At 32.5% G+C, this 18,730-nt stretch overlaps 1 protein-coding gene and 1 pseudogene across 1 annotated transcript; both read right to left on the bottom strand.

The window, feature by feature from the left end:
* Positions 1-2,424: 2,424 nt before the first annotated feature.
* Positions 2,425-4,839, bottom strand: LOC118349209 (annotated as a pseudogene).
* Positions 4,840-13,198: 8,359 nt separating this feature from the next.
* On the bottom strand, positions 13,199-18,730 carry LOC109021247. Its single transcript, XM_019003844.2, has 5 exons — positions 17,826-18,730; positions 17,463-17,513; positions 16,434-16,463; positions 16,231-16,260; positions 13,199-13,296 (listed from the first exon to the last, which is right to left on the bottom strand). The coding sequence occupies exons 1-5, from the start codon at positions 18,652-18,654 to the stop codon at positions 13,199-13,201; spliced, it is 1,038 nt and encodes a 345-aa protein (XP_018859389.2). The 5' UTR covers positions 18,655-18,730.

Below are 18,730 nucleotides of genomic sequence, written 5' to 3' on the forward strand. Positions count from 1 at the left end.
GCAACATGGCTTGCTTCTTATGTTGGTATGCTTACTCGCACGTATGCACCAATTGATACATCCTCTTGGTCTAAAGTTCCCCAAGATGTGAAAGACCACATAAAAAATCGTTGCTCGATAATAAGTTACATCTCAAGCAACTAAGTATATAACATGTTACTTTGTATTTATGCTAATTGTTTATAATTTTTGAAAGGATGAATTTGAGCTTAATTTTGGCCAACGAGAGGATCGATTAACGGTTGAATTGATGTCGAATGCATTCCGGAGGTACAAAGGTTGATGTCATGCACACTATAAGAAGTTCAGTACTACAATAGAGGCACGCCAAAATCCATTCCAAGCAATGCCACCAAACGAATGAGAGAAGGTTTGTGATATGTTTGAAGATCCTACTTCGCAAGTAATTTCACTGCTATCTTTTTTGAATAGTATATGATAGATGTATTAAACATATAGATATAATATTTTTTTTAGCAACGGAGTATTGTGAACAAAGCAAATAGATCAAATTTAACGATACACCATCATGTGGATTCTCGATCTTTTCATCGTTTGTCTAACAAACTGGTAAGTTATTCTAGTCCCCGTTAAATATATATATATAATACACTTTTCTGATTTAAGTTCTAATATAGTATTTCCTTTTACAGAAAGAAGAAAGTCCTGCTGACTATGATCTGACCTAATTGTATGCTAAATCACATAAAAATCGTGATGGTGTTTGGACCAGTCCCGAAGCAAAGACAAATTATGTAAGTTTAAGTTTCTTTAATTCTATTGTAACTATATATTTTTGTTACTTATACTAACTAGTATGTTTTTGTTTTGGTAGGACAAGATGATATCTTTTAAGGAAATTGCTATGGATCGATCTGATGCATTATCTGTCAACGATGCTCAGATCCTTTCTCAAGTTCTTGGATCACGTTCTGGATATTTCAGGAGCTTAGGACATTGCGTCAAGCCATCCTCAACATCATCATCCTCTTCTCGAGCCAGATCGAATGACGACAAGACTAAAGAATTAAAGGAAACAACACTTGAGATAGAACAATTGAGATCCAAGAAAAAAGTGTTGCTGAACCAATTATTGGTGAAAAATCCAATTAATCTCAATTGGAATTTTCTTAATTTTAACCAATTAATAAGATGCAAAATCATCCATTAAATTTTACGGGCCAAAACTTAAAACCATGGATCTATGGACCTAACTAAAATTCTAAGCCAACCTCAATAGCTCTATATATATGGATACATATGGATATATTTACTTTACATTTCAGACATTCGCCCCAATCTCCAATTTTTTTCAAATAGCTATAATTCCTTAGTAATTTCAAGTCGGGGTGTTACATGAACAGCCACAGCTAGTAAGCATATAAAAATAGTACAGAAGTTAGTTTAGAATATTATCGATTATTATTGGTGAACTTATATTAATTTTGGGGCAGTTTTATATGGACCGTTACAATTTGAGGCACTAAAGTTGACTAATATATAGCATTAATTACGTTTTATTTTCTCAACTACTCCTATTAATTGCCATATTATTTAGGGCAATGCTAATTGTACCAAAAAGAAAAACTTACATATCCACGCGACATTCTTGTCTATACATCACTTTCATTTAAAAAATACAAAAAAAGAAAAGAAATTATGCAAAAGATCTGTAAATTTTTTGTGATACATTTAACATTTTCCTATTATTGAAAAATAAAAATTATCAATATTATCTACTACATGCTATGGTCATTTATTACTACCAATTACTAATATGATCACTTCTGAGTAACATATTATTGACTCTACCATAGAGATCAAACATGACTTGCTGTTACTGGCCTTGTCGATCGAGAGGATTAAACATTACTTACGTATTAATGTAAGAGCACTTCCAATGGTTAATCTATATTTTTTTTATCTGAAAAACTAATTACATCCTACTTTTCCTATTTTAACTAACTAGTTTTTAAGAGTAGTACTACCATTCAACAACTTATCTAAATTTTTTATCTATTTAATTTAAAAATTAAATAAATGAAAAAAAGTAGAGAGAAAATAATAAGAAGAGTCGATTGATGAAAGAAGTGAGAAAAAGAAATAATAGAGAGAGAGGGAGAGGGAGAGAGAGAGAGAGAGAGAGAGAGAGAGAGAGAAATATGTAAAAAATTTATACATGGATGAGTAGCATCAAACTATATTTAGATTGATACTTATTTTTAGGGCACTGCCTAGTATACTACGACAAGCGTAGAAAGATTATGACCTTATGACCTTATATTGTCCATCTTCTCTTTTTTCATGGGCTTGAAGCAAAACTTTCATAGTTCGGTCAATACAATGGCTTCTCTTAAAAAAGAAAAAGGATAGAAAGAGATAGTTCAATTTTAAAAAGATAAACAATAAAAATTAAATAAAACTTTATTCATCTGATTGAATTGACGATGAAGCTTGATTTGAATTATCTCGATCACCATTTATCTCTCTCTTTAGTGATGGTTGGAGAGGCTTGAGAGGAACTTGTAAGCATTCAACATCTCCTTCAAGCATTTTGACGACTTTGTTCATTGATGGACGATCTCTAGGCTTCAATTGTATGCACCATAATGCGACTATCATCATCTTCTTACATATTTTCCTTTCATCTTCAGTAGCATCTTGTATTTCTATATTCTTTCCATCATGTAATTGATCATATATCTAGGTGGGGAAGTAAATTTGGCTTAGATGTTCTGTAGATGCATTTAAGTTCTTTCTTTTGCTCGTCATTTCCATCAACAACATTCCAAAGCTATAGACATCAGCTTTGTATGAAACACCTCCAATATTTTTGTAAAGCATTTTAGGAGCCATGTATCCGAACGTTCCTCTTGCACGAGTCAAAGGAACAATACTATCTTCCACCAGGTACAATTTTGCTAAGCCAAAATCTGAAACTTTGGGTTTCAAATTCTCGTCAAGAAGAATGTTGTGAGGCTTAATGTCAAAATGTAAAATTTGCATGTCACATGCTTGATGTAAATACTCAATCCCGCGAGCCACTCCTAGAGCAATATCAATTGTTTTCTCGTAATTGAGGATATTTGCTGGATCTGATGAAAAAATGTGTTTGTTTAGAGATCCGTTGGGCATGAACTCATATATAAGGGCACGCTTTGAACCATGAACACAAAAACCAATGAGTTGTACTATATTCACATGATGGATCCTTCCAATGGTTGCTACTTCATTGATAAAATCTTGCCCATTTGCTTTGGATTCACTTAACATCTTTACTGCTACAAGACGTCCACTTCGAAGTGTTCCTTTAAATATTGTGCCATATCCTCCTTCACCCAATCTTTCCCTAAAACCTTTGGTCATTTTCTTAATTTCTGATAGAGTACCTTATTGGCATGAGGTTATTCTAGCCTTGCAGAAATTCTTCAACATCGTCATACATGGATAAGTGCCTCCTTCGCCATTTATATATAAAAAATGCAATCGCAAATGGAGCGCCTAATACACTGATTGACAAACGCCATTCTGAAAATGAAATCGCAAAATTAATTATAAGAAAGTGAGCGATCATGTTGTTGCACTACCAATTACTCCCTTTCAAAATTCTTGTGATTTGGCATAGTGTTTATTTTTAATGTTAAATTAATAATGATTCCTAACTATTTCTTGTTTCGTAGTTTAAAGAATGATTAATTTACTAAAACAATTAAAAAAGATAAAAACAGAGAGATAGTGCAGATTCTTACCGAGCAGTAATCCAATTAATAAAGCTACCAAAACTGTTAATGATAAAAAAAAAAATAGAAAATCTCCATTAAAAGTTAGCCAAGAAATGAATTAGTAAAAGAATTAATGTGCAAAGATGATGCATAGAATGAATTAATCGTTAGTGAGATCTAAAAAAGGTATAATATTAATCCAACAGATTGAGATCCACTACAGGAAAATACGCAATTAATAGCTTAGCTTAATTAATGTGTTATTACCAAACAAAACCCATCCAATTATATATAATACATCTGATATCTTTCTGAGATAGAAAACTCACCTGAAAATTCCGAATCTCCTATGATTGGCTGATGTATGGATCCTGCAGGTTTGACAAAAAAGAAAGTTTCACGTCATGAGCGTCTGAATTCAATAATTCACAATCAGGCTATTATAATATTAATTGTAATCCTAATATATATCACTACAAGAATAATGAGCTGGAGACTATTAGATGATAACTTTGTTTGCTTGAGTTAAAATATAGTTAAATGGTGTTGTTAATGTCGTGTTTCGTACGCCTTTAGGTCAGGTTCCAGCAATTTGGATCTTTAAGGTTGTGCGTGTGAAAACAAAGAAGAAAGAAGTTGAGAGAGGGCGGTTTTAAGGCCGGAAAGTCTCTAATGTTAAAGTCAATAGAGTATTTTGAAAGTTTGTAAATAATGATAATCTAGAGAGTTTTTTCGTACTTGAAAGTTGCTATCTATACCGAGAGTTTGGGGGATAGATCGTGTCTATCCTCATGGAGCTCATATCTTTTTTACTGTTTATTTTGTCAGAGTCCTTTAAATGCGGTGAGCCCCTGTGAAGGCTCCATTAATGTGGCGTGTTTTTCCGATTTGCCTTATTTTACTAGTGTTTTCGGTGGTCCGTTGATGCCACCTCATTAGAAAATCAACGGTTCTTCATCTTTCCAGTTTTGCCCTGCACGAGTCTCTATGAACAGGATGCGACCGAGCGGCATCAAACCTGTCTATCCCATCAACCATCATTGCTTACTTTTTCTTGCAAGCGAGTTGCTTCATGGACAAGTTTGGGCCCTGGGGCGGGTATCGGGACGAAACCCATTTCTCTCAACCAAGCGCCTAGTGAACTTATGAGTGAGAGGAAAATCCCCTTATAGGTGTAATTTTGTAGAGATTTATTTTGTATAGTTTCTTAGGTTAGGTTTGGATAGTGAGTTGAGATGAGAGGAATTTAGATGAAAGTTAAAAGTTGAATAAAATATTATTAGAATATTATTTTTTAATATTATTATTGTTTTGAGATTTGAAAAAATTGAATTGTTTATTATATTTTATATGAAAATTTGTAAAATTTTTAATTGTGAAATGAAATAAGATAAGATGTGTTGAGAGTATTACTCAATCTAAACTGAGCCTTAATATCTATTTATAGGGATATGGACCTTGTGCTTGGTCTTTTTTTATTTTTTCAATCTAAAATGACGACTAAATTCTTATTTATTAGAGTTTTATAAATTATCATAATTTTATTATTTTTTTGATGTTATATTAATTGAATAAAGGTTAGAAAATATATAAAATAATTAATCCAATTAATCTTTCATTAGTCGAACGTAAAATCATTAATTCTAGTTTCCAAAAGCTTCTCTGCCCAAAAGCAATTATTACAATTATTATCAGCAATATTCTATAAATAAAAAAAATATCAATCTGGTAGTATATCTCCTAAATAAACTTCCACTTTATCATTTCAACTCTCATGATAAAATGATCTACCTCCAATCTCTTCGTACTAGATAATATAGTATTTTAATTTACATGGTAATTCCATAAGCGCCAACTTGGGTATTTCGTGACGTAGTCACCAAATATAAAAATATTTTAATTATAAATAGATTATATAAAAATAAATTTACAAAATAACGTAATTTAATATAGTTGATCATACTATAAATTTATTTTTTATCGTAAAGTAAATAAAACAGACTACATAAAGTTACGTTAATTTATAAATTTACTTTTATATAATCTCTTTATATCTATATCACTTCTCAACCAAATATCAATTTGGTAACGTATATCAAGCTTCCTCTTTATCATTTGAATTTTCATAATAAAAATGATGTACCTCCATTAATCTCTTTGTACTGGATATATAATATAGTGTTTTTACATTAATTTTATAAATCATGCATGCATGCAAGGTGATTTAATACTAGTCGACTTGGATGTTAAACTGAGTTAAATTGAGTTAAATTGAGATGATAAAATATTATTAGAATATTATTTTTTAATAATATTATTATTTTAGAATTTAAAAAAGTTAAATTGTTTATTATATTTTGTATTGAGATTTAAAAAAATTCTAATGATGAGTTGAAGTGAATTTGATAACCAAACGTACCCTAAATGAAGTAACGGGCAGTCGCCAAGTGTCAAACTGGTAGGATCTCTCTTAATAAATTTTTTATTTATCATTTTTATTTTCAAAATAGAGAATGTTCTATTGATAATTACACAATCACATAAAATTCTCGCGATCACGATCAATTGCATTATTAACTATTATATACAAGATTCATATAAATATTATATATAAATACGGATAAAATAATAGAGATTTGAGCATTTATGTTGAATCATTCTATTTCTGTGGAAATTCAGATCATTTCATGCAAGCTAGAGTTGACATTCTCCTCTACGGCATCGTTTAATTAGTTGCTTTTCGAAATAGAAAATAAAATAAATTCCATGCATTAGTAGCTTGAAGCTACAGATCAATTGACTCAAAAGGATTAGTTTTATAGAAAATACTTATTTTTATTTTGCATGTTAGGTAAGCATCAGATTATAAACAGCTAGCTACTTAATATTCTTTTAAAATGCATGCAAATTAGGCTCCGTTTGAATTCAGAAACTGCTTCATCTCATCTAATCACTACAAATTTTTTAAATTTTTACACAAAATATAATAAATAATTTAACTTTTTCAAATCTCAATTCAAAATTTTTAAATTTCAAAACAATAATAATATTAAAAAATAATATATTAACAATATTTTTTTTAACTTTCATTTAAAATCATTTTATCTCATCTCTGAATCCAAACCAACCCTTAAAACTTTCAAAAAGCTGCCGATCATGATCTCACGTTGACAATGAAAGCATACGACCATTTCAATGATATATATATATATATATATATATATATATATGTATATAGTTATTTCAATATTAGGGGTTAGGTGATCTCAAAAAAAACAAATTGGGGTTAGGTTTTGGAGGATAGAAACTATAGTTTTGAAGCGTGCGCATTTTTAGTGCATGACTAATGCAAATTCTATATATAAAAGACCGTTTCTTCGTGGTTGGGTCGTAAATATTGGAATATTTATTTTCGTTATAAATGGCAATTTCGTGGCAAATACTTGATTGCGAGTGTGTATATATTTTTCTATTTGTTGTCGAAGAGTAGATGCTCCAAATCAAACCAAAATCAAAGTCTCTCTACACTATATATATATATATATATATATATATATATATATATATATATATATATATTTATATATATTTTTTGTGGAGCAATTCAATGAATGAGGTCAAGACCAACCACTTGGCGTTCAAATCGTGTAGTAACGACCAGACCATTCAATCGTAGCTCTAAAGTCATAAGTGATCGTATAGTCAAAGACTCGAATGTATGTTAAGGAAAGAAAGAGGCAAAAAAATGGAACAATTTGAATTCTCTCAAACCAAGAGTTGGTTTCTTGTGTAAAGTGGGAATAGAAGCTATTGAACAAAATTGCATGAATACGGTAATTTGAAAAAATAAATGCAATTTTGAAATATGTAGAATACTATTTTTAAGGTGATAATTGCTCCCACTTGAAAGATTTTGCTACCATATTACAAATAATTCACTTTCAGGATACAACAAAATCACCAACTGTAGATATCAATTTTGAAAATTTTCTTTTAAAATTTCTTTACAAAATTATGTAAATGACTGAAAATATGAGAGAATGAAATGTTAAAATTCGTGGATTTCATAGATAACTTGAATCGACTCTAAAATAATCTTTGATTTGACCAATTCATTTAAGAAAGAAAATTGGACATAACACCAAGTTTTTCCCAAATGTTTGCATTCTTTTTCAATGGCTTTTGCTTATCTTACACATCGTGGAAAACGACTTTTTAAAATGAGTTGAAGAAAAATGCGAGGCGCAACTAGGCGCGCAAGCACAAATTGACTTATGAGCCATGGGTCATCGCTAGCCGGCCAAATTCTCATTTTTTAATTTTTAATTTTTTTTAAATATTTTTTAAAAATAAAAATATCAATATATTAATAATTACTTTCTTAATTATTAAATAATTTTTTTTAAAAAATAAATAAATACATGAGCGATTAAAATGAAGGACATATTATCATTTTCCATGAATTATAGAAAACAAATGAGAACAAATAAACAATTTAATGTGATATTCATGTGTCGGGTATTTTGTAAGAATTGAACAATTTAATGTTAAAGATAAGTTGAACGTTAATCCTCAAAATTAAGCATATGATCAATAATATATGGTACAACTAATCAGAATCGGGCAATAGAGGAATGTACCGATAAATTATCTTTTGTGTTTTGTTTGAAAGTTTGAAAAAATTGTAATAATTAGATAATGATTAGATAAAAAATTAAAGATTTAAAATTGAAAAGTATTTTGTGTTGAAAAAGAAATTATAAAAATTTTGAGATGAAATAAGATGGTCTCAACTAATATTTCAGTTCCCAAATATGGACTAATACAAATCGAAGAACACATATATATTAAGAATTATTAAATAATTGTAAAGTATAAACAAATATTGCCCCAATTTATTATAAGATATTATGTCAACAAGTTTTAACATGAATGTGTGCCAGTGTAAGGATGAGAGTACTTAATAATTTGTCCATAGGTTATTTCGTTAATGGTATGTAGGTTTCCTTATATTTCACTTAGTGTGTGTGTGTGTATATATATATATGTACATATATATATATATGGACAGTTACATTTCGAGGCACTACTTAATTAATTCTTACTTGGATATTTGTGCGATTTACATTTCAGAGTCTACTTGTTAGAATATTGTCATATTTATGATAAAATATATTTATTATATTCTAATATATGCGTGGTAATATGTCTTATTTATACCATATTTAGCTTGTTATATAGTTAATCTATATTGAATAGTATCTTTCACTTATTTTTTATTTATTGTACTTTCATTAATATTCCTCTAGCCTTGTTCACCTATATATGGTATTCTATTGTACCTTTGGAGGATTCAGATGTGGAAGTGGATTTGATTTGTAGTATCCCTATTAGTAGATGGGGAGCAGTGGATAAAATAGTATGGGGATGCTCATATGATGGCAAATTTCCGGTTAAGAATGCTTACCACCTAGAGCATAAAAGAATGAGAAGAAAGACAGGCAAATCCTCAAAAGATGTCTATGAAGAGAAGGAATGGAACCTCACATGGGGGCTTGATGTACAAGGAGTTTTCAAACACTTCGTGTGGAAGGCCTATCTCGACCTGCTACCTACAAAGGAGAACTTGGCCAAGAAACATATTTTAAATTCTAGTTTGTGCCCAATTTTTGAGCTGGAATATGAAACAACCATGATTGCCCTTTGAACTTTGTAGCCTCAAATGTCTAGGCTGAATCTGAAAGTCCTGTCCATAAGTGGAGTAGCTATGAATCAAACTTCATGGAGTTATGGAATAAACTTTAATGTGCAGCTAGGAATGGAGGAGGTGGAGATGGTAGCTTGCACTTTGAGGAAGATATGGCTAAGAAGGAATTCATGGATGTTTGACAAAAAATTTGTAGAACCGAGGAGTGTCCTAAAATCAGCCAAAGAGGAACTAAATGAATTCATCATAGCACAAGATTATCATCAGAAGGCGCAGATGTCGGCGGGCACAGACATAAGGGAAGTTAAATGGGTAAAGTCATTTGATTTGTGTGTAAAAGCGAATTGTAATGTAGTAGTGGTTGTGTCTCAAAAAAGTGGGTTTGGTGTTGTTATTAGAGACTCTGATGGTGAGGTACTGGTTTGTCTAAACTGTATTGTGGATCATGCGCAGAAACCTATAATTGCAAAAGCTTTGGCTTTAAGGAGAGCAGGATACTTAAGTCCAGAGTTAGGCCTGTCAAAGGTAATCTTGAAAGGGGACTCTCAGCTGATTGTGAAGGCTACCAATAGTGAAGAATAAATATGGGCATATTATGGGAATATTGTTGAATATGTGAGACTGTTGTCAGTTGATAGATTGGATAGGAATGTTAGATTTGTGTATAGAGAAGCTAATAACATAGCTCATAAACTAGCAAAGTTAGCACTTATGTATTCTAAGGAGAGGGTATGGAATATTGTGGATAGTCCCATAGAGATAGTTAGTGATAAACAAAAAGGAAAAATATTGTAACGACTCATTTTCTTTGAAACAACAATAAAGGAGGTATATTTGACTTAAAAATAAATAAAAAAAAGATACCCTTTTAACTTGTTTATCATGGCATCAAAGCCACCCACTTCCTAGTGCTTAGAAAGTCTCATACGCACTGTGTTATTTGGTATTATTTTACATTTATCATATGTCCTCCAAAGACTTTCTAAGCACTTAATAGATTGATGTCCTCTCTCTCATCATCAATCACATACATTGGTTGGCTTTCATGTACTGTATGACTTGTATACTCATCGTATTTGCACAAACTGCCACCACAAATTAATTTCTTGAACTACGGTCAATTTTTTGATGCAAAAAGCACTCTGTTTTGGTCAAACATACGCCCCCACTCGCCGTCACATGTTCCAACGCCCACTCCAAATGCCTCCTCTCTCCTAACCCCAACATCAATCACTCTCCATTCCGTTCCCTCACAATCTCTATTCTCTCGTTCTCTCTCTCTGTCACTCTCTCCATTTCTCTCACTTCGCTCTCTGTCTTCTCCACCTTGTGTTGTTGCCCGTTGTGCACTGTCGTTGTCAAGGCCTTGCTCCATAGGTCACACCGCTGCAATCCTTTGTTGTTGCCAATTTCCACTCGTCATGTGGGTAAGTTTCTATTCGTCCTAGTATCTATCTCTTCTCTCTCTCCATTTGTAGCTCTCACTCACTCTCTCGGTCTTGCTTTCTAGCCGTCTCCCGTCTCTTTCTTTGTTGCGATGCAGTGTTGCAGCAGCCAACCCTACCACACACCATGAAAGTCAAGCTGTTTACACCTCAAACACCACTCTTTGCCTCGCACCTCAGTGCCATGCTATTTCGCTCACCGTTCTTGTTGCCACCAGTGTTCCTCCCAAACACGAGCACGCTGATAGTAAGCCCCTTGACCCCTTCACATCTCTCTCTCTCTCTCTCTCTCTCTCTCTCTCTCCGTTTACTTCACTCTCCCTCTCTTGGTTTCACCTATGTTATACAATCTCTACTCGTCTCCCTTTCTCTTTTAGTCGGCTTCTCTTTCTCTCTCTCTCTCTCTCTCTCTCTCTCTCTCTCTCTCTCTCTCTCTCTCTCACTCTCATCTCCCCATTTTGTGTTGCAACCACCACACAAGCCTTGCACCACAACCAAGTTGCCACCGTATTGCCGTTGCGACTAGTGGAGGCCCCTGCACCACATGCTCAGTTGCACCCCACCACTCCATCTTTGTTGCACTTCTCCGTCACCAAATCCAGTTGACCACTATTGCAAGGTCGGTAAGACATTCCTTTCCTTTATATGTTAAGACTATGGCTAACTTGTTTTGTTGAGAGACGGGACAATTTTAGGAACTTTTTGGAGTTTGAATTGCATTGCTCAGTGTATTAATGGTTTGGTTGTTGTAATGTTTCAATGAGTCTGGATAAAATTTGGCTGTTGACTTGGAGATGGAGGTAAGCAGGTTGGGTCATTAGGACACGGGATGTAAAGTTTGGATTTTGGAGTTAGCACATTATGTCTTATTGTAGATGTGCTAGTTAAATTCTATTAACTTAGAGATTTTACTAATTTTGTTTAGGTATCGATTGGTTTTAGCTCTATTATGTTGTGAGAGAAGTCAGTTGTGCTAAAAAGTCCAAGTAAGCGGTGCTCCTATACTAGATTTTGCCTAAAACTATTTAATGTTGGTTTTGTGAAAAGCTTGCATATTTTGTCATGAAAGCAGCCTTGGTTATTATCTACAGTACTAGTCCTTGTATCTGAACATTTAAACTTGATATTTTATAATGACTGAAGTTGACATGAGCAATTTTTGTACTTTGTTTCTCTATTGCATAAAATCTGAATAGGAAATCTAAAATTTTTATCCAATTATATGATATTATCTTATCCGTATAATATTTTTGTTATTGCATTATATTTGTAGACCCTGAGGCATGAGATTTTGTTCTACTCTAATTCTTGGCTCTACCAAAGTATAAAATAGTGGTCTATGTTTTGAGTGCAATCACTTTGGTAATAAATTGATTTTTGTTCTGCTTGGCTATCGATAGAATGTAAAACTATACCACAGGGGTAAACATAGCCTCTAATTTGAGTGCACTCATTTTGGTTACAAAATAGTTATTTATGTTCTACATAGCTAACAATAGATATGCATAACTCTTCCATGGGGGTAAATATGGCCTATGTTTCTATTTCGGATGTTGTTTGAGTAGGCTTGTTCCTAAGGTCTTATGGATATTTTATTATTATAATGAAATGCTTTTGAAAATACAAATGACATATTTTTTAGAATTGTCTATTTATAAATTCTTTAAGAGAAACTTTGCTAGTGTTTAGTTTAGTTTACTTGGAAGAATTTTTAGATATTTGATTTTGGAGGGCTTTTTGTATTTAAGTTTTCATTATTGTGGGTTTCAGGTTAAAGGGTTCACCCTTGGGTATGGGGCATGACAATCTGCCTTTTAAGGTTTTTCATGCTAGTATTTATTTAAATTTTAGAAATTCTACTTCTAATATTAAATCTTATTATCCTCAATCGCAGTATCTCTTGTAATTTGTTTTAAATGACTTCATAGAATTTCATCAAAGTGAAAAGACACTTAAGATGTGATATGTTAGCTGGATGGGAGATATAGAACACGTCAATCCTTATATATATAAATAAATATTATAAATATATATAATATTTATTTATATATTACTAATGCTAGATACAAGTCTCGGGACAGTCCATTTAAAAAAACCTGGACATGCCATGAGAAAGTCACTTTTTAGAGGTGGGGCTAATCTTTTTTTCTAAAAATATTGTGCCCATGTAGAAATAATTTTTTGTATATCATATATATATATATATATATATATATATATATATATATATATATATATATACATACATACATACATACATATGCGTACTGTGTATGCAATTGATATATTTTATCTTATCTGCAAGTTTAAACTATTTTCATGTTTCATATATAATGATGGGTTAAAAGATGAAAGAAGACAAATAGATCAGAGAGATATAAATAATTCTTACTGATGGGCTTGAATAATCCAGTATAATAAGCTGCGGCACATGTGGAAAAGAAATAAAGGTAAGTGATTAGTTAATTTATATAGAAAGTGATTTAAACAAAACTGTATAAACAAATCTATCCATTTATGTTACTAATAAATATAATAAATAGTTCGTGTAGATCAGTCGCATCAATATTTCTTAAGTCTGGGCTGTAGTGATCTGTACGTAGGGCCCGGGCTTGGAAAGAACAATTTTCAGAGAATTAATTAAATTTTTTATAAAAGATCAGTCGTTACACGTACAATGACTCGGCAAAATCTTTACTTAGAACAAGTGAACTCATGGTATAAAATCACTTTTGTAAAGCTAGTCTCTTAATAATTCGCTTTTGACGCTTTAATTTTGTTATAGACCTTTCGGGATAAAATTATTTTAGGGGTTGGATGAAATATAAAGAAAAATTCCGTCCGAAAAGGTAATTTTGTTGGAGTGGCTCTGCCCAAACATTCAGTTTGTTAATCTCGTAGTTTTACATCCAAGGCCGACTCAGAAACGTATATATATTTAAGATGAGCAATGCTAGGTACAGTCTCCAAATGGGGACTGCAATGCAAGCCTAGGCTATTTTAACTTTAAAATTTTTTAAAATTACAAAATTATCCCTCCTTAAATGATGTTTTCTCTCATTTAATAATGTGCCTGCACATGCAGTCTCCACTTGAGGACTGCAAATAGAATTTCTCATTCAAGATTATTGGCCATTCCTTGCTGATCTTTTTTTTTTTTATCAGTAAATTAATTACGTCTCTTGCGAAGCAAATTGTATCATCACAACTTGAAGAAAATTGATACAAATCCCATATACACCAATCTATGCGTAGTAATTTTTTTTTTTAAGGTAGAACAAACTTCATTCATCTATAACTGGATATTATAATTTTGATCTGAAATATACAGAATACAAGCTAATTATTACTTTTAAAACTCTCTAATACATAAATTTCTTTATTACTGACACGGTCTAGTCTATTGTTATAACTCTTTACAGACAAACCATCTCAGAGATAAGACTATCCTAAGACAAATTTAACAAATCCAACATTTTGTTCTAAGAATTAAACGTCTAAGACGAAATAAAGAAGATACTTTATGAATAAAAATTCAAGAGACTGTATTTTTTTTTTTTGAAAAGAAAACTTAAAACAAACATATATATATATATATATGTAATAATGCAGATATAGGGGTAACTAAAACAAACATATATATATATATATATATGTAGGGGTAACTAAATGATGTAGGTAGAGGAGGACTAGTAAAGATAAGCCCGCGTTCAATCTATCCATATGCAACTCTCACCCATATGCAACTCTCTCTCTCTCTCTCTCTCTCTCTCTCTCCATATGCAACTCTCACCCACTCTCTCGATCTTACTTTCTAGCCATCTGCCCCCTCTCTCTTTGTTTTGTTGTAGTGTTGCAGCAACCAACCCCACCACACACCACCAGAGTCAAGCTGCTTACACCTTAAATGCCACTCTTTGCCTCACGCCTCAGTCACATGTTGCTTCGCTCACTGCCTTGCTACTACCAATGTTCCCCTCGACCACAAGCATGTTGCTGGTAAGCCCCTCGACCCCTTCTCTCTCTCTCTCTCTCTCTCTCTCTCTCTCTATCGATTTCACCTATGTTACACACTCTCAATTCGACTCCCTCTCTCTTTTAGTCAACCTCTCTCTATCTATGCATGTCCCTCTCTCATCTCAACATCACCATCACCATCACCGCCACCACCCAAGCCTTGCACCACAACCAAGTTGCCACCATATTTCTGTTCTGACAAGTGGAGGCCCCTGCACCACACGCTCAATTGCTCCCCACCACTCCCTTTTTGTTGCACTTTCCCGTCACCATATCTAGTCGACCACTTCTACAAGGTTGGTACGAAACTCTTTTTCTTATATCTATGTTAAGACTGGCTAACATGTTTTGTGTAGTGACGAGACAATTTTAGGAATTTTTTGGAGTTTGAATTGCATTGCTCAGTGGATTAATGTTTGGTTGTTGTAATGTTTCAATGAGGCTGGATAAAATTTGGTTGTTGACTTGGAGATGGAAGTAAGCGGGTAGGCATGAAGATGAGCAATTTTGGAGTACTTGTAAGTCAATTGGAATAAAAACATAGTTTTGAAACCTGGTTGGTTGGGTGCGTTACTGCCAAATTGTGAAAAATGGATTTTCTACAAGGAGGTTTGACCTAATATGACACCAGTGTGGAAGTTGGGTCATTAGGTCATGGGATAGAAAGTTCGGGTTTTGGAGTTAACAGAAAGGTTCACCCTTGGGTATGGGTCTTTTAAAGCTTTTCATGTTAGTATTTATTTAATTTTTTAGAAATTCCACTTCTCATATTATATGTTATTATCCTCAATCACAGTACGTATCTGTTATAACTTGTTTTAAGTAACTTCATTGAATTTCATCAAAGTGGAAAGACACTACTTAAGATATGATATGTTAACTGGATTGGAGATATATATATATATATATATATATATATATATATATATAACACGTCAACCCTTATATAAATAATTATTACAAATATATATAATATTTATTTATATATAAGTAATGCTAAATAGAAGTTTAAGAAATGCAAGTTTCAAGGCATGCAGTCCATTTAAAAAGAACCTGGGCATGCCATGAAAAAGTCACTTTTTAGAGGTGGGGCCAACTTTTTTTCTAAGAATACTGTGTGGGGATTGCACATCCTATATTTGTACAAATAATTTTTTGTATATCGTGTATGTGTGTGTGTGTATATATATATATATATTTAAATATATATACACATATGCGTTTGTATGTAATTAATATATATCTGATCTGATCTGCAAAGTTTAAACTATTTTCATGTTTTATTGCTTAAGGAATGATTCGTTAAATGATGAAAGAAGACAGAGATACAAATTCTTACCGACTTCCCCTGAGACTCCAAAACAATAAGCTGCGGCAGATGCAGAAAAGAAATAAAGGTAAGTGGTCAATTAATTTATATACAACGTGATTTAAATAATCTGACGAGTCCAATTAAATATAATAACTAGTTGTATACTACCAACAGTTAACTTTCAAATTTTCAATGAAGAGGGGAAACAATCCAGTGTAAGGGGATTTTACCGATGAGCCAGAACAATCTATTATAAGAAACTGCAGCACATGGAGAAAAGAAATAAAGGTAAGTGATCAGTTAATTAATTATATAGAAAGTGATTTAAACAAATTAAACTGTATAAACAAATCTATCCATTTATGTTACCAATAAAAAAAAAAAAAACTAGTTCATCATGTAGACTCATATATAAAATATATATATAATTGAGTACTGACGCATGCATCATTAATGAAGCTAATTTCTTAATATATACGTACCTTGTAATATACATTTAACATCTTAAGGAGATATTATTGAATGAAGAAGAATCAATGACTGCTATTATTGATTAAAATACTAATTAAACACTGGAATGTGGATTTAATTGAAGAAAAATTTCCCAGCTTTGATGAAGCTGCTAAGAATACCTACGTATTAGTCTTTCAAATTGTCGAGATAAGATAATATGGTGGTGTTCATCAACAAGTGGTACTAATTTTGCTGTAAAAAGTGCATATTATTTACGAAAAGAGAAAAAGCCAGTCTTCAAATTCAAATTGCAAGGAAGCTGTTTGGTGTTTAGAACAAAATCTGGAAATTAACAATTCCAAATGCTGCAAAAGTTTTCCCATGGAGAGCTTGCTTAGAGGCCTTATCCACTAATTTAAATCTCTTTAAAAGAAAAATAATAGAGTCACCAAACTGTCCACTGTACTTAGAAGAAGAAGAAGAAAGTACATTAATACATGTTCTTTGGGAGTGTATAGCAGCAAAGGATCTGTGGTGTTTTCATTCAAAGAAAATTCAAGAAAGTTCTTTGACAGCAGCTTGTTTTAAGGATTTATAATTAGTACGTTGCATGCTATGGGTGTTGGCTATTACAGATGTGAAAAATATGCTTTTACAATTTGATCAATGATTTAGAAGAGAAGCCAATGTTGATCAGATGGAGGATTGTCCATCTTTCCCTCCTTTGATGGAGTTTTATTAATAAATATAATATTGATGTTCATAATTCTAAAAAAAAAAACATCTTATGGGGATTGAAAACTCACCTGCAGTATAGACCTGATATTCTAGCAAGAAAATAGGTATATAATTTTGATCTGCATGTTTTGACAAAAAAAAAAAAAAGTGGAAAAAATGGGATCACATTAGCGTCTGGAATCTTCAATTAAAAATTAGGTCATTATAATGCTGCAAAAATAGCCCCTATATATTTATCCCCTTAAAATGGGTATTGTGTCGGGTAGTGCTAATTAGAATAGGAAAATACAATATATGTATGATCAGTTGGGGTGGGAAATCCAAGAATTCAGTCAAGTTGGAACAACAAATTAATGACGAGATATATCCATCAGCATATATATAATAAATATCTCATTAGAATTCTAATCTCAAATTTATTAATTACTCACCCCATCGGTCGCAAGAAAATTGATTATGATCATCGAGGTAGCATTCATCGTATATGCCGCAGCTTCCACAATAAATCCCATACCATAAAAGCTCAAAACCATATGAGAATACATTGCGGATGTCAGTACAAGAAATATTAGGATCAGCAGAAAATTGTCTTGGCCACGATGTCAGAGAGATTTGCTCTATCGTGCATGACTCCTCCACATCCATCACATTCGCTCCATAGCCAACAATAAGATATAAGTACCGTTTGGAATATTGAGAAAAAGAGGAGTTGGAAGAAGGCACAGATCCATTATTAATATTAGAACACTTCGTAGAAGTCGTGTCCCAATGGATCAAAGAGGAAGCCCAAGTCACTGGCTTTTCACAGTTCACAATAGCCACAACTTTTGATACTGTTCGCAATCTTAAACTGTCAATACTCCCATATTCCAGATATTGATCCCAGCCCGACAATCTCAACATACTGAAATTTTGATTGTTTAGAAAATAACGAGGGATGAAGGAGTAATTATCCTCCTGAATACCTGAGTCTACAATTCGAAATGTGTAGTTGTTGTAATTGATTTGGCTTACGTAGTATTTACTACCATTTAAAAATAACAACGTGTGGTTGTTATCATCACATGAGAGCTCATACCCTTGGTCTCCACAGTTTGGTGAATCGCCTTTTAGTCGAAACGGATAGCTGATGTTGGGGATATTGCCACAGGAAGAAGGAGGACAATAGTGATCAGTATTATCAAGACTAGAAGCTAGAGGAACAAGGATTAGGACCAGAACAGTACTTATAATGACCCTGAATTTAGCAGGGAAAGCCATTCCTCTTCGACCCAACAATAGAGAAAGCCAGAGATCAGAGAAAGATAGAGCTAGGATTATAAGGAGAGAGGGCGTG

This window comes from Juglans regia, chromosome 8 (genome assembly GCF_001411555.2).
Source record: "Juglans regia cultivar Chandler chromosome 8, Walnut 2.0, whole genome shotgun sequence".
Taxonomy (NCBI): Eukaryota; Viridiplantae; Streptophyta; class Magnoliopsida; order Fagales; family Juglandaceae; genus Juglans; species Juglans regia.